Genomic DNA, 25,300 nt, shown 5'->3' with positions numbered 1-25,300 from the left:
CCTGAGTTAGACAGAGAGGAGAATACATCATGTTGAAAGCGGAGCGCGTGACTTGAAAATGTGGCAAAACACCGACAAGTTAGTGGATCATTTTTCACAGTTAATCATGGTAAGCCTCATCATGATTAACACTTCCACCGCCGCCACTTCTGACTTCCACTTAGAGTCCGTTAAATCAAGGGACGCCCGGCAAAAGAGAACGCGCAAACTGTGTACACGTTTGAAACCAAACTTTGCAGGCAGGAAAACGCGTGGGGTGCTGCAATCTGTTCCATTTAGGAAATGGTGGGAGAAAGAATCAAAGAAAGAGAAAATGTTTTCAACAGAGGGAGGAATGAAATGACGTTATGAAAATAGCCCATCCCAAAGAAAGTACTTGAAGGAGCAAGAGAGGCTAACTCTGGTTTCCACTGTCCAGGGGCATCCGTTAAGTCCGTGAAATTAACAAAAAAAACGTTATTTGCCTCGGTTTCTGAAGCTCATTTGGTGCGTAACAAACTGGCAAACGACTTTCTCCCCTTTTCATCAATGAGCACGCACCGCTCTCCCCTCTCGCGCTGATCCAGTTCGGGCGCAGCAATGTTCTGCGCGCTTCACCCGCGCGCGTATTCCAAACACTTTTACTGCAACACTCACCAGCTAAAGTAGCGATTAGAGCCAGGCTCGCGCGGACATTGCGTCACAGAAAGCGCACATGCATGCATCCATTCATGACAAAGTGTTCGAGGCGTATCGCTTCATGTGAGTGGAGTGGATTAAAAAAAATCACCCCGCGTAAAATAGCCTACTATTGGCAGTGTCTGATAAGGCAAGTTAGCTTTACACATAGAAGAAAGCTGTCTCAAGTTAAAAAACAAGGTAATGACTTGTCAATCAGTCACTTAATTTACTGAAACGAGTCTAATTATGAATAGTAAATAGAAGATCATGCGCGCGATTCTAAATTCTCTTAATTTAGATTATGTTCCCTGGTAATGCATATTTTGATTATTACAAACGTTTATAAAGCCACTGCAAGAAAAATAACTCGGCTCGATATCTATAATCACTAACTCTACAAGTAGCTAATAATCACTCGTGGATAGATACCCACATCAAGGACTTTAAACGTGTTCTTTTCGAGTTTTTTTTTTAGCTTGAACCTTTGTAGAAATCAGGTTTAACTTTGTTGGAGTGATCACACGCAGATCAAATAAACTAGGAGTCAATTGACTTAAATTAAAGTGTAAAACCAGGCAGGCTATTAAAACAAACACCTGTTATTTCTTTAGAATTTGCACTGAAAAAACGTGTACACTAGTTGTGAACTACGACCAGGGAGAGAGCTGACAATCAATAACACTGCTGAAACCCCGACGCCTCAAAACATTATCGCCTAACGTGCCTATCATTAGAAAATAGTCATATTCATAAGAGTCATTCTTTATCCTTAAACCTATTCTGAAACTGTCACATATTCAATCTCGATCATTAGAATATTATATTTTTTAAAGAGAAAGAATAGATTTGAGTAGATAGTACAACATGAACATAGCCCTAAACATAAAACAATTATAAAAGGCTGAATTATTAGGCTACTGTAAACATGCAATGTTATTAACCCAAAAACTGAAGGAGAAAGGAAGACGTATACTTCCTGAAAGTAGGCTACAACATAAACTGAAAATATCCCCGCAGAGAGCAAAGCTAGGCTATATATGTTAGGATTTTATTTTGTGTTAATATACGCACAAATGAACAGGTAACAGCAGTGACTAAGATAGCTATTAAGTCTGTTGTTGAATGTCTTCCCTTGAAGGGAAAGTCTACCCTTACAAAAAAAAGTACTGTACCATAGCCTATTTTAAAAGATGTCATACTATTGTAGGCTACTTTGATATATAAGCCTAAAATAGTAGCCTACTGAAATTCATGTAGCATTGCATATTTGCATAATCAATAACTTGCAAGCATATGGTAGCCTACATGCCTGAAAACTGCAACATAGCACTTGTAAAAGTGTATCAAACTAAGTGTAACTATTCTGTAAACAACCATCCCGGGTCAAATCAATTTTGACACTGTCTCGTGAAGCATGTTTATTTTGTTTTATTTAAAGGTTAAGTTTGCAACTGCCACGCGAACATGACAAGTAACTGCAGTTTCTAGCACTTTCTGAAACAATGCCGAACTCCCGGTTGTGATTCGGCGCACTAACTGAGACTTCTGCCGTGGAGGGAGCGCCTCTGTCGGCGTAGATGTCAAATTCATGCCGGCGAGCCTGCGGCCATTTTCTGCTGTGCAAACTCGAATGCTGGGCATCTGCCTCTACTGGCTTTAAACTTAAACTTGGCCTTCAGGGTCCCGTGGTTAACACACACACACACGCATTTTTTTCTTCGGCTGTCACAAAACAAATAACTTTCATTACAGGAGAAAAGCCCAATCGCAGGGTAGCTATCTTAACCATTGCACGTCTCAATAGCGAAAATTAAGCGCCAGCATTTTAAGCCTTTCCCACAAAACCTTGTTTGGCCGAAAACCAACGAGAAAAGGAGTAACCGGCTGGCAAGAGAGGAAGCAGAGGGAAAACCGAAACACGGCGCCTGTGTGTTGATGATGATCTCATTTGACTTTAAGAGTGCACAACTCGTGATCTCCTTCGTCTTTTGGAGCAACGACATAATAATGATGAAAGTGATTTGTTAACGTACCATTTCGAAGCGAAACTGCCAACCTCCCCCCCAAAAAAAGTTACAGCTTCGAGGTTTTCGTAGTTCTGCAGTTCAACGCTTGGTCATCTCGTCGGGTGCTTTTATAACTCCGTATCCATTTATCTTCGCAAAGAAGTAATCCGTGCTCTTCGGATGGGAGAAATAAACCCGGACACTGACCAAATACAAAACGTCCCACGCGAAGTCTTCGAGCCTCGTCCAATCGGAAATCCTCGTTATAAGGTACAGAAGGACAAAATAAAGGATTTACAGTAATGCACGGCTTGCTGCAGTGCACTGGCTGAAGGTGCTGGCTGTTGTTTTGGTCGTGTATCTTTAATTTACAGTGCTGAAACGTCGGTCTCATAGCTTTGCACCATTGCACATGCGGCACGCATAGATGTCCTTATGTATAGAGAGGAATCAATGTCTCGTCTGTTCTTTTGTTTCTTACAACACGAATGGCAACACAGACGCTGTTCTGAGCTCCATACACATCTTACGGTCCTCGCGGAGAAGGAATTGATGAAATACGGGGGTGGCGTGAGTGTGTCAGTGTGTGTGTGTATGTGTGTGTGTGCAGTGGAGCCACTCACTTAGAAGAACTGCACTTGATGGCGTAGTTTATATGTGTGGGCTATATGCTACTTTATTTATGGGTCAGTGGCGTGACAATTTTTGTCATAAGTTATTTATATATATATTGTAATGTAATGCACGAAATGACTGCAATACATTCATCAATGCATACATTTTGAGCATGCATGTTTTCAAATTCTGTTCAGGTCAAATTGAGTAGGCTAATTAAAAAAATAAATAAAATACTGTGGAGATGCATGACCGAAAAATCAATTACATTTGTAAAGTAAACACATAAAGAAAAACCTTAAAATTGTTTGGGGGAAAAAACATCCTAAGTTAATTATAACTAAATTATATAGCCTACACTCAAGTGTATTGGTTCAAGTTGGCTACTTCTTAGGCTACTTAATGGTTTAAAAAATTATAACATTTTATAAAAACAGCTTTTAAGCTAATAGCTTAAATAAAATAAAATACATATAACTTAGTAACTTTTATAACTTAAGATATCCTTATTTATAATGGCCACATGGTGCAAGGCTAAGAATGTTAAACCAGTGATGACAGAACAAACACAAAGTGCTCAAATAACTTCAAAACCTGATTGTAGAGTTGTGCCAACCCTGTCGCCAAGATAAACAATAGCTAGGCCTATCAATAAAACAAAAAATCTGTCTCAGTGTGCGTGCGTAAAGCGCGCGAGTGCATTTGTTTTGTGTGGACATCTCTTTGGGCGTGTGTGTCTAACTTTATATGAAAAATAACAAAATCATTATTCTCAAATGTATTTGCTTTGAACGAGTTAAACTGAACAAGGTTTACTACAACCTTTGGCATGGTACCACGTTGCCAGTATCCCTTGAAATTGCGTTTTAAGTTATAGTGCTCAGTCATTTGAAGGGTCCTTATACGTGACTCTTACTCCCATCTCAAAGGATTACAAGACACCTTGGGCATTTAGAGCATAAATAAACTAAAAGACAGGTAGGCCTAGGAAAACTTAGTGGTCTTTTATATGTAATGTACGATTTAGGCTTGCATGCAGAAATAAAATTCATTGTCATTCTTGGCTCCGGCCGATAGTGTCCGATGAGGAACTCGAAAGGTTAAACATTTGGCTTTAGAGTTCAGGGAGCTGTTGCAGCTTTTTCCAAGGAAGAAGAAAAGCAAGACTGAAACTTCGACAACGTTAAATGTTCTATTAAAGGTTTCTCTTTGAGCACTGCACAGGTAGGCCACATCTTGTGTGTATGTTTATGAAAAAGCACAAAGGCGTTAAACCGCGAGTTCATTAAACCTCTATGCCAGCAACATATTTGCTTATCCTTCCCGTCATTTGGCAGGCTTTTTTGAGAAATAGCCTATCTGAGTGAAGATTGTATAATATATGTGTGTGTGTGTGTGTGTGTGTGTGTGTGTGTGTGTGTGTGTGTGTGTGTGTGTGTGTGTGTGTGTGTGTGTGTGTGCGCGCGCGTGTGAGAGAGAGAGAGAGAGAGAAATTACATTTATGTACATAAAAATTAAAAAGTCGCAGTGGGTCAATATGAAAGTATTGGTCAGTAAATATCAATATTTTTGTGTCTTTATTAAAATAATTAATATGATTAAAAATGACATTTATTTAGCCTACTTGTTATATTTTGAAAGACGCGATTTTTTTTAATGCTAGGCTATTGTTTGCCCTTATTAATATTCTGAAGCATAATTTACTAAAATTAAGAATGAAGCTTCATTTGTATAACTTTCCTATAGGCGCAAACTTTCAAACCCACGTAAATTCAGATATGAAAACAAAAATATCTGTATAGTCTCTGAGATTACGTATAGCCTAATTTTAACTTCAAGCGTTTATTTTTATACTATTTTAACACAAGTTAAATAGTATGGTATAATTTCCTATGCTGTTACCATACTTATTTATTCCTAAATAAATAAAATACACTTTATTTTACTTTTAGCCTAGGCTACTTATTCCTTAACTGAAATAACATTTCGGCCGCATGACTGGAACTATACATACATTAACTTAAATATGCTAGCCTATATATGCTATACTTGTATAAGCTCTGTTTAATTGAACATGTTAAAAGTTAACTATTTTAAAGAATCTAAATAAGTTTTTCCATTTTAAACCAAGACTCCAAAATCCACATGTCCTCATGTATTTGTTGGCAACTTTGAAAGCAGTCGCGTATTTTGGGTCGCTTCATCCCCCATGCGCTTTTGTTTCACCCACTAAACTTCTGAGTTAAAAAACAAAACAAAAAACTTCTGCTCCACTCTATGAAAACAAACAGATTTTGTCTAAACTATTTTCACTTTGTTTATAGATCTGAATGACATTTTGGATAACTGAAAAACATTTTGGTGCTGATCTCCCGATGACTCCCGTAATTTACAGTCTTATATTTACGCACGCATGCAATGCAATAGGCTATATTGTTATACTAGAGCACTTAATTTCTAGTTCTAACTTTATAAGGTATGCTCAGAAAACACACAAGGCACATGTACAGGCTTTCAAACAGAGACAAACACATATCCCACACACAAAATCTTAAAGTAAAAGTAAAAAAATAATAAAAATAAATAAAAAGCTTGACACAAATTGACTATTCATTTTTTACTGTCAAACCTGAAAGTACCTGAAAGACAAAGAACAGGCATTTAATCCAGAGAAGAGTGTAACAAAGAACAAATGACCAGCACCACAGCAGGGCAGATACCAGGTTTGCTGAGTAAACTGCCCACAGGGGCAAAATCATCTCTTCAAAGTGAATCATGTTTTAGGTAACAATAAGTGACAGTGTAATGCTCCTATTTACAACAAAAATGTATAATGTAATTATATTCTAATTCAATGCAAGAGTGGCAATTTTATTATTTGCATCTAAACAAGTAAATGTATAGAAGTCCACCAATATGCCAGATGCCAATGTAATTTTTACTGAGATCACAAATGACAGATTTACATATACAATAACGTTTAGAAGGAGAATATGACATTTGCATTGTCCTCTAAATGGGTGATTCAATATAAAAATACCTATGTATAATATGTGAACTGTGTTTTGGCGTATTGTTGTATACAGGACAGGTATAGAGCTGGTTTGGACATGTCATTAGAGAAACACTAAGTGAAAAAAGGACTCAACCAATTCTCTATCCTTGTTTTCGGTTTGTATCAGGAGAAATCATAAAGTAAACATTCAGACATTCCAGTTAAATGAACTGCACAGGTTTGTTGTGTTGATATGTGAGAGTTGATAGATCATATGTCATCTAAACCATCTCATAAAATGTTTGGTCTGTTTTTAGCCTCTTAACTCACCCAAGCAAGCATGTAAGATATAATCTCAAAAAAATAAAAAAATATAAAAAAATAGCCTGCAGGCAAGTAATCATTCTGACTCATAAAAGTGGACATCCTCGAGAGGGCAGACCAAAAACGGTTGTGATATTATTTTGTGGAAAGCAATCCAAAGCTCATAGGGAGATCTATACCAAAAATGATATTTAGCTATATCCTTATTATTGTGATTGATCCTGATTCTGTTGGGTAGATTTATGGTATTTAACTAATACATACAAGTCACATAATTTTTCTGTGAGTGATATAGCCAACCCAAGAAATTATAAATTGCTCCTTTTTATTTAAAAAATAAAAAATAAAGAAATAAATTACAATGTGATGTCATTTTGGCTATGTGTAGAGCTATAAGAGTTTGTACAGATGAGGTCTCTAGTGTACAAAGACTGTACAGTGAGTACTAGGTAGGTTATCAATTACTATCTCTATCAAGTGTTCAGTGAATAAAACAGTGCCATACTCCTACTAGTGGTGAGATGGAAATACTGCAGTGTACCATGAATAAAGTGTGGATTTGTTAAAGCCTGAAGATGCTTACAATGGTCTTAATTCTTTTTAAAGTAATACCAGTCTAAAATACGTCTAATGACTGGTTAATTTCCTGTTTAACTGCTGTTTAAGTGCCTTGCAGATCTAGTATGTCATATATTTGTATTTTCTTCCCCCTCCTCAAATGGCATCATTGTAGTTGCAGTAAAGACTCTAAGCACATGTGGACTTTGCCTTGTTGTGGCCGTTTCTGTCATGAAATCACATGTGGATGTAATACATGATTGGCCTGCTCCACAGAGACGCATATATACTGCCCTAGGCAAATTCGAGTCTCCAATACAGCTTCACTTTTCCAAACTACTGCAAAATGAGAGGGGGAGGGGGAAACGTCTGGAAACTCTCTCTCTCAAGACACAGATCCATGGCATGCAGTCCATTGCCAAGACTTTGCACCTTCTTCTCAAAGAGGAACAACTTTTCCTTCACTGCTCTTGCCATCTGAATGCTTAAGTGCAAATTGTGCTTAATTTTCCCATTTTGGATAATTTGTGGAGCTATATTACAGTCACCTTTAGGCTAAGCCAAGCAATTCTATAAAAAGTGGTTCAAATCAAGTCAGCCTCTCTCTCAGTGCACATTTTAATAAACGGTTCAATTTCAGGGTGCAAATGAGGGGAGAATTTTTTTTAATGGTGTCATAAGTATATATTCTTTTAACACATAGCCTATATTAAACAACATTTCTGTAGCCTATATTTAGTGCTCTAAATAAAAGCTTGCCAACAGATATCATGAGGTGTAACATTAAAGTGTAAATGAAGCAGTCAGTCAAATGAACATTATTTAGTAAATGGATTTCCACTCTAATCAAAAATTACATAACAAACACGATCAATGTAGCAATTTTAAATAAAAAAGGAAATAACTTGTGTTATAGCTTTTGTGGCCAGGCCGCCACTATCTTGCAGACGTAGTACTTAAACATTCGACGTCACAGGGTTGGTTGGCTCCCTTGGATTAATAAAGATCATTATAATTTCAATTCTGGTCTTTGATTTTTCTGCTTAGTTACTTTAATCGTGACTAGTAATAGAGTGGTGCAGGGATGAAGCATTTTTGTAGGCCTAAACCTGTAAACGAGTTAGCATTTTAGCACTTCTGGTTCCATCGTCCAAAAGTCGATAGGTTTTTTTTTTAAATGGGATTTTGGTTAGATGCCTGAAATAAGGTCTGTGGTTAACACAACCTCAAGACACCAAAATACATCAGTAGTATTACCCCACTCATAATTATTTTAAACTTACATGTCTTGAAAAAGGCGTTTGCTAAGTGGCTAAATGGGACTACAGAGGCTGTCGAGGAGAGTAAACGTCATCAGCTGAACAGTTTAGCTCAGTCTGCTTTTACAGCCTCTTTGTGCTTATAATTGCACTCTTTCCCTGAAAGTTTGAGTTAGAATAGTTTGTAAATGTTTTTTAGAGAAAAACTGAAAGAGTTGCACTTACTGGTGGAAGTCGAGGGACCGTGGTAGTTCTTTCATAGCATACCTTTAGCTTTTTAATTCTGGCGATTATATTTAGGCTTCAAAATTCAAAAAGTTGTGTTCGTTTGTGAAAATTATCTTGATGGACAAAAAGTATCATTAACTTTTGTTGGTCACAGAGCTTATTTTTTGCGATTTTTCCAAAAGCCAATGGAAAATCCTATCGGGTATTTGTCGAGGGAACCAGTGTGATGCTCCGGGTTGACCTATAAATTTACATCATCCCTGCAGCACTTTATAGATAAACTCATAACACATATCACCAAGCCATTGACCAATAGGGCTCCAGTGCTATTTGTAAGGCAATTCCGAGCCCTGAAGACAATACCATGAATGTGAATATTTAAATTTAAGGCAAATACAAAGCAAAAGGTAAGCAGGTATCTGTATTAATTTCAGCATCAGTAGCAGAGGGAGACCCTCTTAACATAGCAGCGCAACCCCAGCATGCAATGCGGCATGACGACGCTTCACATTCTCTGTAGGATACGTTTTGGACAGTATATCGACAAAATGTAAGAATCATCATTGTTTGCACAAATATATCACAAAAACGTATTTAAAACAAATACAATCTGAAAGTGCAAGACATCCATAAGTCGGCTTGAAACGGATGTTGCGATAGTTTTTTCTTCCCTATATTGTGACGTATATCCGAGTGAAATGGCTTCTCAAACAAGAACAAATGTAGGGCGGGACTTGATTTTGTCTATTGGGAACTGCTTGGATTGTTATCGTTTGCTATTGCTGTGATGTCATGTGAGTGACAGGTTGTCCCGCACTCACACCAGTGAACACGTCATCAGAGAAGAGAAGAGATGTCGCTGCTGCAGAGGGAAGAATTTAAATAAAATAAAAAAGATTAATCATTTATAATAAATACTGTAATAGTCCATAAAAACAAGAATTGTCCATTTTCTTATGTAATTCCATTCACACTATAGTTTTTATAAAGTTGAGAATGAGATACCAGCCAATGTTCAGATAGTTTACTCATTTCACAGCAAAGCCCAACATACAAACAACAAAAGTAATCAATGATGTACCACAAAGCCGATGGCAAAACCTCCAGTATTAATTGACAGAGCTAACACATGGATCCATAATACAGTAGATGCTCCCATGATGACATGATTCATGGTTCATGGAGCAGCCATGAACAAGACAGTCTGATGCTGAGAAAAGAGCTTTGCTCAGCATCAAATATCCACCATTTGCATAATGTTTGAAATGAATCACCGAATCCTCTGCGGGACTCCACTAATGGCTATTAGAAAATGATTACACCGCAGTAATTTGCCAGTGATTATGCTGTGATAAGCTAATGACCCGGCACCCTGCAGCAGAGTCCAAGAACTCTAATTACATGCAGATTAGTTAGCACATGTCAAGACCTTAGGTCAAGTGCTCATATTCTACAGCAAAGCAGCTATCACTAATGATCTCTTCGTTAATTGAATGATATATTACATTTAAAAGAGATTAGCTGCTGATATTTGAGTCTTGAAAATGGCTTGGTAAATAAGTCAGAATAAGTCAGAATAAAACTGACAATTATAGGAATTGAAATTAACATTCAAGTTTTCCTTCCCTAGTGAAAAAAAAACTATACCAATATATACCTATATTTCACACCAAGTATTCTACAAATCCATTAACATATTTACTGACATATCGCTTGAGACTTACTGATATAATTATTGTAATTAAACTTTATTTGGTGTACTTTTTTATTGCACAATGCACATTTCTTAATATTAAACCTGTGTTTTAATAGCACTATTAGGTAAGATCACTGTATATCAGTCTTTAAATGCTAGATATTTAAAGTGTACCTAAAGTATACTTCCAATAGTTCCACTTTAGCACAATCAAGCACACTTAAGTATATCTTTAGTTGGACCTTAGCACTACTTCCAATTAACTAAAGTGCATCATTATTAGCTAAATTAGTTTTAAGTGTTACACATATTTTAAGTGTATCAATTTAGTACCAAAAGTACAATTTCAGGGTATTTATATTGAGTAGCCAACATAAATATGTAAATGTATTTGTATACTTAGAATAAAATAAATGTATTTCAAATACATTTTGGTATATACATTTTTCACTATAGGGTGGATAAAGAGAGAGATAAGTTAAAACAGCTCAGACATGCATTTTTGTCTGAGACTATAGGTTTAAGCTTGGTCTGTGAAACCTGGCATGAGTGTTTTATTTTAGCCTGGCCTATAATAGCATGTGTATAGTATCATATTATGTATTTACATACTTTGTTAAGATGCTTAAAGGGTTAGATCACAACGCGTTGGAGAAAAAAGGTCACACGTTTGGAATGACACGAGGGTGAGTAAATGATGACAGAATTTTCATTTTGGGTGAACTATAAGCATATTTAACATCTCCTTTAAAGATGATGTACTAACTAGAGTATGCAGTATGCAAAACTATTAAGATGTTATGATAGCATCGCACAAGCTAAAAATGAGCTAAGTGGCTAACTTTTGAAATGAGCTATTTGACTTCAAATAAAATACATAAAGAGAAAACTCTAGTCCTGATTGGCTGTCTAAGTTCAAGTAGCACCTACTTAATTATATTAAAATGTAAATTGTTATGACCTAACAGCTTCACGTCACACAAAAATTCTGTTCAGTTGTGGTTAAGGTTCAATCATGAAAAAAATAAAAAAATAAAAAAAAAATAAAGCAATATGAGATGTTTGACCCTTTACAGATGTGTATCTGTGGTGTTGTGCTTTATCCCAACTATATGAATCATTTTCATGTGCTTTGTATTTCAGTTTTGGACACACCTCAAAGCTTAATTCCATTTTCTAACACAGATAAACAATGTTACATGCCGCATGTTTACAGAACTACAAAGATGATGCATGAGGTTTGGCCTGAAGCGGCAGTGTTTCGGAGTTGGGACACTGTCCAGTTACTGGGTGCCTTGGCTAGAGTAGACTGGTTGGATTTGTTCTGAATAAAAACAAAAGAGTTAAGTGTGACAACCCTAAATAAAAAATTATGAAAAGTACCTTTAGCGCAGGCATAGAGTATTAAAGCAACTCAGGATAAAATAATAAATATTGGTGAAAAGTAATGCATAGGTCAAATCTTTTTCACCTTTAAACAATTAATTATTTAACTTAACCTATGACTAGTTATTTAAGTAAGTTTGCCATCGTACAACAAACATATTTTCTTCATTCTCTGGATAACTATCTGGAGAAATATATAGTTAGCGTAACTACACCAGACAAACGAAAAAGCGAAGCGTTGTCTCCCCCTTGTGGTGACATGTAATATTTCAGCCTAAACAGAATTATATATAGGCCTTTTTTATTAAGATGTTTTCATAAATGTGTTAAAGATGAGGCTGATGTAACAAATGAGTTAATCAGATAAATAAGTTGTATTTGGGAACCCTACAAATGATTAGGGTTGTGACAGCCTTATAAAGACATCTGTCCCCTAGTGTTAATATTAGTGGTAGACTTGTATGGATTTTTTTGTTTGATTCTTAACCCTCATGCTGTACAGTTCAAAGTATCAACATTTTATGAACTGCATTTTGAATCAAGTAGATAGTATGGGTAGTGGGTACTAAAGCAAAGCATTTATAGGGATGACCAAAGGCTGAGAGAGTATAGACACAACATCGCATGCAGCTGTCTGAAGATCCCCTCTCACAGATGGTGTCAGGATTATACTGGACGACTGGCATGCAAATGCAAAACAAAATATTTTCCTTTTTTAAGGTGGTGGATTATCCGGGGGCCAAAAGATTGCTTTTTCAGTGCCTCTGCTCTGCAGTTCATTAAGAGATGAGCACTAAAGCTTTAAGATCCACTTGGCATGACAGGAAATGTTTAATTGTGAGGCATTAAGACTTCATTTAGTTGCTCTACAGTTTCAGCAGTTACAGTTCTACTCATAAGTTTACATACCCCCTACAGAATGTGCATTATGAGCCGGAATTAGATGGTAAATTACTTATTTTGTCTTCGGGGGAAACATGTAAATATCTAATGTAGCTTCTGAAGGGTAGTGCTAAATTAATAAATAAGGAGGAAAAATAATGTTCACCTCCCAGGTATTGTGTTGCTGCGTTGAGCGTCAGTGAACGTTTTCACCTTTTGTAATAGTTGTATATGAGTCACTCAATTGTTCTGTGTGAAAAGATGGATCTCAAAGTCATACAGTCACTAAAGGGTTCAAATATGCAGAAGATGCTAGAAAACCAAAGAATGTGCAGGACATGGAGGATTTTTCTGAAGAACAGTGGTTCACTATTAACTGATTCATATGTGAAATTCTGTTATTTTGTCTTGTGAATTATATGTAAAAAATGTTTAAGTGATTAAAACAGCTATTCAAGACAGCATATAAAACATGATTCCTCTTATTTTGTTAATATTATCTTGCATATTCTGCAAAGGGTTTGTAAATTTATGAGCAGAACTGAGCTGTCAAAACGAGCTGTATTAATAGGATAGACCAACAATAAAAAAAATCTGTGTTCATTTACTCACACTCATGTCATTCTAAACATGTATGACTTGCACGCACATTACAGCATATTCAAAGCATACAAATGAGAACTGAGAGCCTTGGCCACATAGCCAGACTCAGGGTCTCAGTACAACATGGTTGTCACCCGGCCCGAACTTTAGGCACGATTCGTCGACCGAAAATGCAGGTCCCTTACCCTCTTGATAGAGGCCAGTGCAACCAGCAGCAAAGTCTTCATGGAGAGAAGCTTTAAGTCAGCTGATTGCAAATGCTCAAAGGGAGCATCCTGGTGTGCTCAAAGCACCAGGGAAAAGTCCCAAGAGGGGGGTCGAGGAGGATTAAACCGTCTCGCCCCCCTAAGGAACCTGACGACCAGGTCGTGCTTTCCAAATGTTTTGCCATCAATGTGGTCGTGATATGCTGAAATAGCGGCAGCATGTACTTTGAGTGTGGAGGGAGACAGCCTTCGCTCTGCAAGAAGGAAAGCACAGACCCTATTGAACATCTTCAGGGGTCCTCTCGGCAAGAAGAACACCACTCAACAAACAGGTTCCACTTTAAGGCGTACGCACGTCTCGTAGACGGCACCCGCACTGAAGTGATGGTGTTAAGTACCTCTGGGGGTAAGTCACCTAGAACCTCTGTGTCCCATCCAGGGACCACACATGGAGTTTCCAGAAGTCCGGATGTTGGTGCCATAGGGTGCCGCGTCTCTGAGTCAGAAAGTCCTTCCTTAGAAGAATGGACCAGGGAGTGACTGTCATGAGGAGCATGAGTTCTGGGAACCAAGTCTGGATGGGCCAATAGGGAGCCACCAGAAGGACATGCTCCTCGTCCTTCCTGACTTTGCACTGGGTCTGTGCAAGTAGGCTCACTGGGGGAAACGCATATTTGCGGAGGCCCCAGGGGCAGCTGTGTGCCAGTGCGTCCGTGCCGAGTGTTCCCTTGGTCAGGAAGTAAAACAGCTGGTAATGGGAGGTCTCTGAGGAGGCAAACAGGTCTACCTGAGCCTCCCCGAACTCTCTCCAGATCAGCTGAACCGCCTGGAGGTGGAGTCGCCATTCTCCCGGGAGCACAGCTCGTGATAGCTCGTCGGCCACACGGTTGAGCACACCAGGGACATACATGGCGCGAAGCAACCTCAGATGTTTCTGACTCCAGAGGAGGAGATGGCGGGCAAGTTGCGACATGCGACGACAGCGTAGACCACCTTGTCGGTTGATGTGCGCAATGGTCGCAGTGTTGTCCATACGGACCAGCACGTCCCTGCCTTGTAGCGGGCTTTTTAAGCGGCTCAGAGCGAGACGTACTGCTAGCAACTCGAGGCAGTTGATGTGCCAATGCAGTTGGGGGCCCGTCCACAGACCTGACACTGCATGCCCGTTGTACGTGGCACCCCAGCCGGTGGCAGAGGCATCTGTGAACACCACAGCATGACTGGACACCTGTTCCAAGGGCACTCCTGCCCGCAGGAACGAGGGGTCTGACCACAGGCTGAAGGTCTGGCGGTGTGATTGTCACCCGGTGAGTGCCGTGATGCCACGCCCATCTCGGGACTTGGCTGTGAAGCCAGTGCTGAAGCGGCCTCATATGGAGCAGCCCAAGCGGAGTTACCGCTGCTGCTGCTGCCATATACCCCAGGAGCCTCTGAAAATATTTCAGTGGGACCGCCGTCTTGCCTTTGAACATCTTCAAGCAGTTCAGCAACGACTGAGCGTGTTCCTCTGTGAGGTGCACTGTCTGTGCGACCGAATCCAACTCCATACTGAGAAAAGAGATCCTCTGCACGGGGGAGAGTTTGCTCTTTTCCCAGTTGACCTGAAGACCCAACTGGCTGAGGTGCCTGAGCACGAGGTCCCTGTGTTCCCATAACTGATCTCGAGAGTGTGCCAGTATGAGCCAGTCGTCGAGATAGTTGAGGATGCGAACGCCCTGTTCTCTCATGGGAACAAGGGCCCCCTCCGTGACTTTCGTGAAGACACGGGGAGACAGGGACAGCCCGAAGGGCAGAACCTTGTACTGATATGCCCGGCCCTCAAACGCAAAGCGCAGAAACGGCCTGTGTCGAGGAAGAATCGAGACATGAAAGTACGCGTCCTTCAGGTCGATCGCTGCAAACAAATCTGGGGGACGGATGCGTTCGAAAATGCATCTCTGCGTGAGTATTTTGAATGGTAGCTTGTGGAGACTCTGATTCAAAGCTCGCAGGTCCAAGATCGGTCGTAACCCACCACTTTTCTTGGGTACAGTGAAGTAGGGACTGTAGTACCCTGACCTCACATCAGCTGGAGGGACCGGCTCTATCGCGTCCTTCTCCAGTAGGACTGCGATCTCGGCCCGCAAGACATAGGCATCGGCTGCTCTCACTGTAGTGGAGTGGATGGCCGGAAACTTGGGGGGACGCCGGTCAAACTGAATCGTATAGCCGAGCCTGATGGTCCAAATGAGCCAACGAGACAGACTGGGGAGCGCTAACCAGGCTTGCAGAGACCGTACAAGCAGGACCAAAGGGGGTCCGTAGGTGTACCCGCGGTGGGGCAGCGAGTGGGGCTCTCTCTGGGAGGCGGCCCGTGGCGGGGTCTGGGTGTGCTGTGCAACACTTACCTGGTTCCACGGGGCAGGAGGTGGCTTGGATGCGTTCTCGAACTGCTCGCTGCTGCCCGCTGGCGATAGAAGAGGCGGATGAGGGTGGTGAGGATTCTCTCCTCCCACTGCTCTCCGGGCCCAGAGATGGAAGAAAGTGCTCTTTTATTGAAAATTTGGGTACCGCTGGTTTTAAGGCCAGCGGCGGAACACAAATAAAAGGGAACAAAAGATTTTCCACCCGGCCCTCTTCCGGGGGAGGAAGCGGTGCGGTCACCATCTCCTGGAGAGCAGTCCCATCCACCTCCGGGTTGCCCGTCCTAGGGCTGCTTACCCCTGGCTTTGCCGCCCTTCTTGGTGGGGGCCTGGATGGGCGGGGCTTAGGTGGAGGCTGCTGCTGCTGCGCGGGAGCGAGGGCAGACGCAAGAGGACGCCCCCGGTGATGATCAGACTTAGGGGCCGCAGGCGATGGGGTGAAGGCAGCAACCGACCGTTGCGGCAGGATGTGTTTAATCGCCTCAGTCTGCTTTTGTACAGCCAAGAACTGCTGGGCGAAGTTCTCGACCGCGACGCCGAAGAGCCCAGTCTGGGACACGGTGGAATTAAGGAACCTGACTTTGTCAGTCTCCCTCATGTCAACCAGACACAGCCAGAGATCACGTTCCTGGACCACCATAGTGGACATCGCACAACCCACCGACCGCGCGGTCACCTTCGTCGCACGAAGCATGAGGTTATTCACGGCAAGAAGTTCTTGGAGAACTTGGGGATCATGACCACCCTCGTGCAGGTCCTTCAGTGCCTCACCCTGATGGACCTGCAACAACGCCATGGCGTGTATGGCAGAGGCGGCTTCCTCACAGGCCTTGTAAGCCTTGCCGGTTAAGTCCGACGAGTACTTACAGCCCCGGGAAGGGAGACACAGTTCTCTGCTCCAAGTAGATTTAGGGCACAGTTGCATACCAACGGCCTGCTCCACTGATGGGATATGCATGTAACCCTTAGCCGCCCCACCATCAAGGGTGGTGAGGGAGGAGGAGCCACCGGGACAGTCTCTGGCAGTAAAAGGAGCCGCCCACGCCCCAGTGAGCTCCTCATGCACCTCCGGGAAGAAAGGCACCGGGGTGGGTTGCTGAGAACCAGCGCGCCACCCCGAGATATCAATCGTCCAGCCTCGAGGGCTCAGGACACGGTGGAGGGTTCCACACGAGCCCGATCTTGTTGGCGGCCTGGGAAAGCATGGCCATCATCTCCGGGTCCGACGTGGGCACCGCTGTCAAACCCGAAGGGGGCAGCGGCGCCAAATCGTCATCCGCAGAGAAGTCTGACCCACCCTCGATGCAGCGATCGACATCTGTTCATCATGGGGCGCCGAAAGAAATGACTGGTACACACCTCATAGATGGTCCAGCACGTTCCGTTGGCGGCTCTACTGGCTGCGGAGAATGGGAGGGATGAGGGTTCCTAGGGGATTGGTTCCCTGAAGGAAGCGCGCTCACCGTGACCCTCAGGTCACCCACAACACCGCCTAAAGCAACACTCGGAGGAGGGTTGGATCGCGGCGAAGGTGCAGGGACTCTGCCCCTTTGCGGTAACGAGAGTCTCGACCGTAGCTTCGAGATGGTCATCTTCCCACAATGGGTACATGACTCATCCACGAATGCTGCCTCAGCGTGTTCAATGCCCAGACACGCGATACAGCGCTCGTGACCATCCCGTGATCCCAGGTAACGACCGCATCCAGAAACACACATGTAGAGTGACATCTTTAAAAAGACGCTCTCTGCCCGTGTAAGCTCTTTTAGAGACTGCTCCCCTTGGTGCTCAGCACGCAGGGGAATGGTCACAGCGAACACAGACAGGAATGTGCACCTGTCGTGTGATGTCTATCTCGCTGGCGATCTTACCAGCCGTAAAAACAGCCTTTCGGCGCTCTCACGGCACACCTTACCAGCTGTAAAAACAGCTTTTTTGTTTTTGCTCAAAAAACAAAAAAGATAGAGAGAGAGAAGAATTCGACCATGCTGCCACGCCGCATCGCCCGCACCAGACTGGAGAGGTCCCGTTGAGAGCTTGCAGGGCTCCAGACTAACTTTTTTTACTAGGAGCGCTGTAGCCCCTGACTGCAAATTTTAGGAGCGCAAGCAGAACATTTAGGGGCACACCTTAAATCAGCTTGCAATGCAATTATTCAAATTTCCCCCCAAATAACTGTAATACTGACAAATTCTTTAAAATAAAACTGCACATTGTAATATATGTACGTTAAGTCTATTTATTATTAAGTTCACAGGGCTCCAGACTAACATTTGAGGGCAGCAGCACCGGAGCCAATGAGTTCTACAGAAAATATCTGGTAGCACTGGGGCTGACAATAAAGCACTAAGCTTAATTTAGGGTGTAGATAAAATTAACTTTAATTATTATCATTCATAATGTCTTAATATTAATTAAAAAGCAAAACGAGTGAAAAAATGTATGATATTACAGAGTGAAATAGCCAATAACATCCTACTGTTTACAATAGTAATTTATTATTATAATTTTTTTTTTTTAATAAGTGTTTAAATAAAGAGTTTTCCTACATCTTACATTTTTTACTTTCAGGACAATCTTTGAAGGATGAACAAAAAATGTGTTGGTCATCACATTAAAAATAACATTTATATAAGATATTATAGTTTTGAAGTGCTGCAAAAAGATGTATAGTACTTGTAAGCGTTTGACTATTTCTGTCACAATACCATAGTTATGGTTAGAGTTACTACATTAGCCTAAAACCATGGTGAATGTTGCGGATTTGTGGACTGAAAGCCTTCTATAAGTGTTTCTCCCGGTTTCCACGTCAGCGCTGTTTGATCTGATATCTATGGTTTATAACAGAGAACTCTGCGCCGAATCGGAATGTTTCTCACTGGATCTCGCAGCGATGATGTTATTAATTCTGAAGTGAATTCAATGGATTTCTTCACTGGATCTCCAGAGTCTAGATCTCCAAGTAACAATGTCGCGTGATCGAGATCGGCCCGCGACCATACGCCCGCGACTGGCAAGTTCAGGGCGCTGCGCTGTCTATTATTGGTCCGAACTAATAAACGGTCCGTGAAGCATAAATGAGTAGCGCATTTTCGTTCCGCTTTCATTTTGTTTGGATTCGCTGCTCGGCAACGTTGTGGTCGCGCCAGCGCGACCTGAATAAATATTTGGTCGCACCGGCAGGAAAAATGGTCGCAGTCTGGAGCCCTGGCTTGCTCTTCATAACACTCTTGTTGTAGAGAACACAGCATCGAAGTGCTCGGCTCCGAAGCAAAAAGCTGAAGTGCAATCGCACCTGCTGCTCATTTTATACCCGCGCTGCATCGCCTAACAGCTAATGCAAATGATTGCACACCAATGTACATTGGCTCGTTTAGTTTCACTCAAAGTAGATTGGCCTCTCTAGCGAGATTCCTATTTGTCGGTCACAACGTACGCAGAGAGAGACGGATAGGGAACTGATACTATCATTGTACCATTGTACAGCCACAGGTTCATCTACACCTGTACACCCAAAGTCACAGATCACGTGATCCCAAATACGGTAAATGGCTAAAGAAACGTGTAAATGCCCGGGGGATTCACCCTCCCACCTCAGCCGGTACTGACTGATGCATCTGTGAGGCCTGTTAGTGTGTCTCCTCTCCTCAATGACCATTCTCTCTAATTTTAGCCTCTCTGCTCTCTCTAGTGCTGGGAATGATTCATGTCAGTTTCCAGACGTCTGAAGTCACGGGCTGGAACCACAACCCCCATGCTGTCCCACTCTCATGCTGTAGAAAATCACTACGGGGGAAAGATTCATGGGCTCTGGTACAAATTTTGCCATCCTCTCTGTTTTGAGTTACCATCAAACTCTGCTGTTTAATGGGGTTTGGCGGTACAACCCTGAGGCGTACTTCCTGTTAAGTCTAAAGTGTTACGGATGCTGGTATTCGCAATTCATGTCATGCTGATGTAAGCCTGACCACGTGTGTCACTACACCGTCACAATGCTGGATGTCAAGCATGGCAGCAGAAAAAGGTTCTGCTTAATAAGAAAATCGAATAACTGATACATTTACCGGGCCAAATTGAGTATTTAAATGATTTTAACATTTTCCACCACTTTGCAGGTTATCAACAAAGCAATTAAGCCAGTAATATACAAAAATCTATTGATTTTTCGAATTCTTAAAGAGATTGTTCACCAAATTAATTTTGAAATCGTTTAGTAAAAATAATTCAAGTTGATCCAAACGTATGCATTTCTTTATCTGAGCAACACAAACAACGATATTTTTTGGGGAAAAAATTATTATAGATTTGTTTGTCCATGCAATTAAAGTCAGTCGTGTCCAATGCTGTTTTGACTTTCATTGTATGAAGAAAAAAAACACGCAAGACATAAAAAAAAAAAAAACACCTTCTTTGTGTTCCACATAAGAAAGATTTGGAACAACATGAAGGAGAGTAAATTATGATTTTTTTTTTTTTTTTGATGAACAACAATCCCTTTAAGCCACAAGAAAACCTCTAGTGTGCCCAGAGACCAAATGGCCCTGCCCAACAAAAATCTGAGATTGTTCTAATAGTGTGTGCTCTTTAAAACCCAAAAGTTTGATTTACCCTGAGCTTTCAAAAACCCCATTAGCCAAACCTAATCTCCTCTGCACAATTTAGGCCCTACTTAAGGAAATCCCAAATTCTGAGGAGATGTTTCTTTGATTAAGTTTTCTCCCCTCCCTCTTATTTGGGAATCAGATTTGACCGTATTCAAACAATCTTCGGTTTCTGAGCTACAGTATAGTGAATAAAATGAATGTTTGTGAGCTGCAAAGTGCCACACACCTGATCATTTAAGAAACCCACAGGTTTACATGTCACACATAAATCTACATACATATATATTCTTGTTTCCAAGAAGACCTCCAGCACTGAAGTTACTATGAAAAGGGAGTCTATAGAGGAGCTAAGCAAACATAAACACCTCCACCCACACGTAAAATGCAAAAAACAAGATGAATTGCGATCACTTTGAAAACATTTTTGCTTCTCTCTGTTGTAAGTTGATTTTCATTTTCCGCTTGTCAGATGTGATTTCAAAAGGTTGTGGCTACAACAGCACAACATGTGTAACCCACCCACATGTCTTGAGCTGGGCACTTCTGAGTCAAAAAACATCACCAAGTCGCATATGACTTCAACACTTTATATGCATTACACCTGATATAATCTTAACAACAAACCTAATGCAACTGCATAATGCATTGAAGATGTATTATAAGATAGGAGGAAATAAATAGCTTGCTAGAATGTATAACCATACCATATAAAAGTCTAAAGAATAGCAGATTTTTTTTTTTTTGTTAAATTAACCAAATTATGAAAAAAACTCTTATAGAGAAAGTTTTGGGGTATGTATGGAACCGAACGAGTGAAGCTTACAAGAAGGATCAAAGTATGAAGTGAATGAGTGAGAACATGTGTGAAACACCGGCTCCGAGAGCAAGGCCATTTCTCAAACTGGGCTTGACAAACAATCAAAGCCCTTCATTTGTGATTAGTTATTAGTAAAGGCTCATAGCAAATGTTAATTGCCAAGTTAATTTAAACAAAAGTATGGGTGGCTAACGCAGTAAAGAGTGAAAAGGAGGGAGGACAGAGAGGAAGAAAGAAAGCAAGAGGAGGATAAAGGGTGGGCAATCACTTTTGTTATAACAGAGACGAAACAGGGAACAGAATCAATCCATTATCGATGAATAAATAAGCAAAACCGAACACTTGAACACTGAGCAAACAAAGAGCGTTCCAACAGAAACTGGCTGAGAGAAGAAAAGGGCTCTCCAACTCTGGAGAACACGTTAGGATAAGCTAAAACACAAAGCATGTGAAATAAAACACGTGGACGGAACTTCATGTGCTAATGATAATCTGAAACTAACAAAATCAGCCCATGTAGAACAGGAGCTGTACATATTGTGATATTCAAATGATATTCAAAGTATTCTGCTCCAAAACAGCTTGATTTTATGCCACATGTCATTTTGGAATCATTACAACAAAGCACCGTGGACCGTTATATGAGGTAAGTTAAAGAAAAAAACGTTTGGGTTTGATAACCTTTAAATAAAAAATGAGTTTGTTTTTCACAATAAAAAGAGAGAGATGTTAAACGTCAAATTATATCTATTATATCTAAAAAGTCAAATTATATCTATATCTATTTTATTTACTTATTTAAATAAAATATTGTATTGCACATAAAATCTCAAATTATCAAATATATGAAATATGTTTTAATTTATTCATTCAAATTAGGTCAAATAAATGTTTAAGTCAGTACATTTTCTACAATGTCAATGAATTATAGAAGAAGAACACATTTCCAGAAACTGCGTCTAGATCACAAAAGCTTCCTCTCAACAACATAGCGCTCAGCTATATTTCCAAAGTCATCTGAGGTCACCTGCTCATCACACAACAAATAACACGTCAGACTCCTCAAACAATTACTCTGCTGACAATTATATCATGACTGGTAAAAAAAAAAAAAAAAGAGATACATATATGCAAAACCTGCAACAGGTTGAACATGTTAAAGTAGGTTAGCTTGAAGTTTCTTTAAAGTAGGTAAAATAATAACACTCACCATCCACCAGGTCTTGGCTGTCATATCATAACACAGCTGCCATTTCACGGCATTCTCTGCCGCGTTGCCACTCGTGTGTGTGATGCTGGGGAGCTCCATAAAGAGAGACAGATACAGGAAGCGAAAGAGAGAGAAAAAAAAGGAGATATGGATGTTCTTAGAGCAGTCCCAAATTCAGCCAAACAGGAGAAACAAGAGGAACAGAAGTGCAAATCCTCCTCAGCTGCCTCTTTCTTGCTCTCATCTTTACCTCCCTGTGTGGCACAGAGAGAGACTGGACAGTTTAGAGGGACAGAGAGAGAGAGAGAGAGCATGAGGGTGAGACCTAAAGGATTAAGATTTCGACAACAGTTCCCACTCAAGAGTCCACACTCTTTAAGCAGAACATGCATACACCCAGACCACATCACCACCACCACCACCGGCTGCTAGACAGACCAGCTAATGCCAGCTGTGTTAACAGTCACACACTCACACAAAACCACACTGCTTTGGTTTTATAAAGCACATGTATGAAGAAATTGAGAGTTGATGCCAAAAATCTTATGAGGGTAGAGAGAACATACGTAGTGTGCAGCATTCAAACATGCTATTTTCTTACAAGCACAGCTCACACACACAATTGAACAACAAAAAGTCAATCCTACGTCGAGACCTGGCCACAATGATGTCATCCAACATCAACAGACTTTTTTTTTTCTTTTGACCTTGTTAAATCACGAGTTTCCTATCTGTATGGCTGTGTATTGGAGTCGAGTTGCAGAAGCCCCGTATTCATGCAGTAGTGAATCTCCCGCTTTGAGACCACACAGCTGGCAACCAGAGCACTGATTCTGTCCTCTTCATCATCTTTGATTCACACAGACCTGAATAGAAAACATTTCTGGGAGAAGAAATTAATTTTTTTTTTCTTGCAAAAATGTGGAAATTAAAATGTTTTTTTCCCACCACCTCCATCCACCACATGGCAATGAGAAGTCTGGCCCTTGCTTGGCCACAGGAGTGCTGAGTGAGTGTGGGGGACATGTGGGCAGTGTTTGTTTGGTTTACTTGCTTTTTCTTTTCCTTTTTTTAATTTTGGAAGTTTTGTTTTTATCATGCATCAAAGGACTAAATGTCAAAAGCCCCCTTTTAATTAAACATATTACTAGCCACCCTATCTTTCATAAAAGAGCGGGCGTGGCCATTTTTAACCTTAATATGAATGACTTAATATTGTTCGCTTCCATCACCTATTCATGGGTTTCATCAGGTCCCTTTCCACAGGTGTATTAATCAAGCACAATGCAGTCTGCATTCATAATCTAGGTGCTTGATTTTATACACCTGTGGAAAGGGACCTGATGAATCGGATGTCTGGAACATTTTTTTTAAATTGCTTACTTCTGCGTTGCAAAGTAATGTGGATAGACCTATTACTATACAAGTAGAAATCTCGTAATTACGAGATTTTAACTTGTCAAAGCATCCATGTCCTCATAGAGATTGTAATTACAATAGAGAGTGGTGCAGATTTAGCATTTTAGCACTTCCGGTTCTATCATCAATGGGGTTTTTGAATTAGGTTTTGGTTGAATTGCTAAAATAAGGTCTGTGGTGAACACAAGCTCAAGACACTTTCATGTTTTATTCTACAACATAAAATACATCAATACCCCACTCTTGATTTTTTTTAAGCTGTTACGTGGCTTGAAAAAAGGTCGTTGCTAACAAGCAGCTAAATCGGACTACAGAGGCTGTCGAGGAGAGTAAACGTCATCAGCTGAACAGTTTAGCTCGGTCTGATTTTACAGCCTCTTTGTGCTTATATTTGATATAACTCAAACATTCTGGGAAAATGTTTTTAGATAAAAACTGAAAGAGTTGTTGGCACTTACTGGTGGTGACTTCGAAGTCGTGGGACCGTGGTGTAGTTCGTTCATAGCCTACCTTTAGCTTTTTACTTCTGGCATAGCCGTAATTTGCGGGTGGGACATGTCCCCACCACTTTTTGCCAGGGTCGATATTGTCCCCACCACTTTTTAAAACATCTCGCGGCACGGATGTATGAATACAAATAAATAAAACATCTCCAGTTAACTAGCACAGCATTTATTTCGGTCGTTTGTTAAATAAGAGACGATCTAGCGCTGAAATGTGTTGTTTTTTAAATCAAGTGATCAAAGTGCTCGTTGCCGCTGCGGAGCCAGGCGAAAGTATAAACAAGGCTTCACACGGACGCGCGCTTCTATCCGTTGCGGAGACTCTCTATTCGGATTACAACCCAGAACCTCTGACACGCTTGGCAAAAGTTTTACCACTGGGCGATTAAAGTTCACAAGTAAAATAGTCGGATCTATGTATTTGTTCACGTGAAAATTCTCGGCACTGACAACATTAGATGTCATTAAACGACTAATTAAACCCAATGTGCTATTTAAATCGATTGCTGGACATCGTAATGTTATTGTAGCCTACATATATTGTAGCATTGTATTAGCAATAGTGTTTCCATAGAAACGCATGATTCTATGGATTCTAGTCAGAGGAAGCGAACATCACGAATCGTATCTCGAAATTACAGTAATTACAACATAGCGCAGCATATGACTAAATTTAGTTCTATAACAGTACATAGATAAAATAATACAAGAAAAAACATCAAGAGAAATCTAAAATATGCAGGTGACTGCAAAAATATTATGGTACAAGTATAGAAAAAATGTAAATAATTAAAAATATCCTTAAAATTAATTTAATTAAAAGATTTTAGAAGTTGCAACCAATACAATTAAAAAATATTTTAAAACATTTGCAAATAAATATTAAAAATGAATCAACACCGTTCTGCATAAATGCTTAAAATAGAT

At 40.6% G+C, this 25,300-nt stretch overlaps 2 protein-coding genes across 6 annotated transcripts in view; both read right to left on the bottom strand.

Moving 5' to 3' along the window:
- Positions 1–22,643, bottom strand: part of nfic (nuclear factor I/C) — a 123,166-nt gene extending 100,523 nt beyond the window's left edge. For 2 of the 5 annotated variants that reach the window (XM_082187923.1, XM_082187926.1), the window contains exon 1: positions 22,452–22,607. In XM_082187923.1, coding sequence (XP_082044049.1) covers positions 22,452–22,550 — 99 coding nt within the window. In that variant the 5' untranslated portion in view covers positions 22,551–22,607. The other 3 variants (XM_082187922.1, XM_082187925.1, XM_082187924.1) reach the window with 3 other exon arrangements.
- On the bottom strand, positions 13,357–21,835 carry LOC309513209 (uncharacterized protein). The gene is made up of 2 exons (XM_082188952.1): positions 19,065–21,835; positions 13,357–15,160 (listed from the first exon to the last, which is right to left on the bottom strand). The coding sequence occupies exon 2, from the start codon at positions 15,143–15,145 to the stop codon at positions 13,709–13,711; it is 1,437 nt and encodes a 478-aa protein (XP_082045078.1). The 5' UTR covers positions 15,146–15,160; positions 19,065–21,835; the 3' UTR covers positions 13,357–13,708.
- Positions 22,644–25,300: the final 2,657 nt, after the last annotated feature.

This window comes from Leuciscus leuciscus, assembly GCF_965113295.1.
Source record: "Leuciscus leuciscus genome assembly, chromosome: 13".
In the NCBI taxonomy this organism is placed as follows: Eukaryota; Metazoa; Chordata; class Actinopteri; order Cypriniformes; family Leuciscidae; genus Leuciscus; species Leuciscus leuciscus.
Note: the sequence above shows the minus strand (reverse complement) of the source record. Positions and strands in the feature narration are given on the sequence as shown.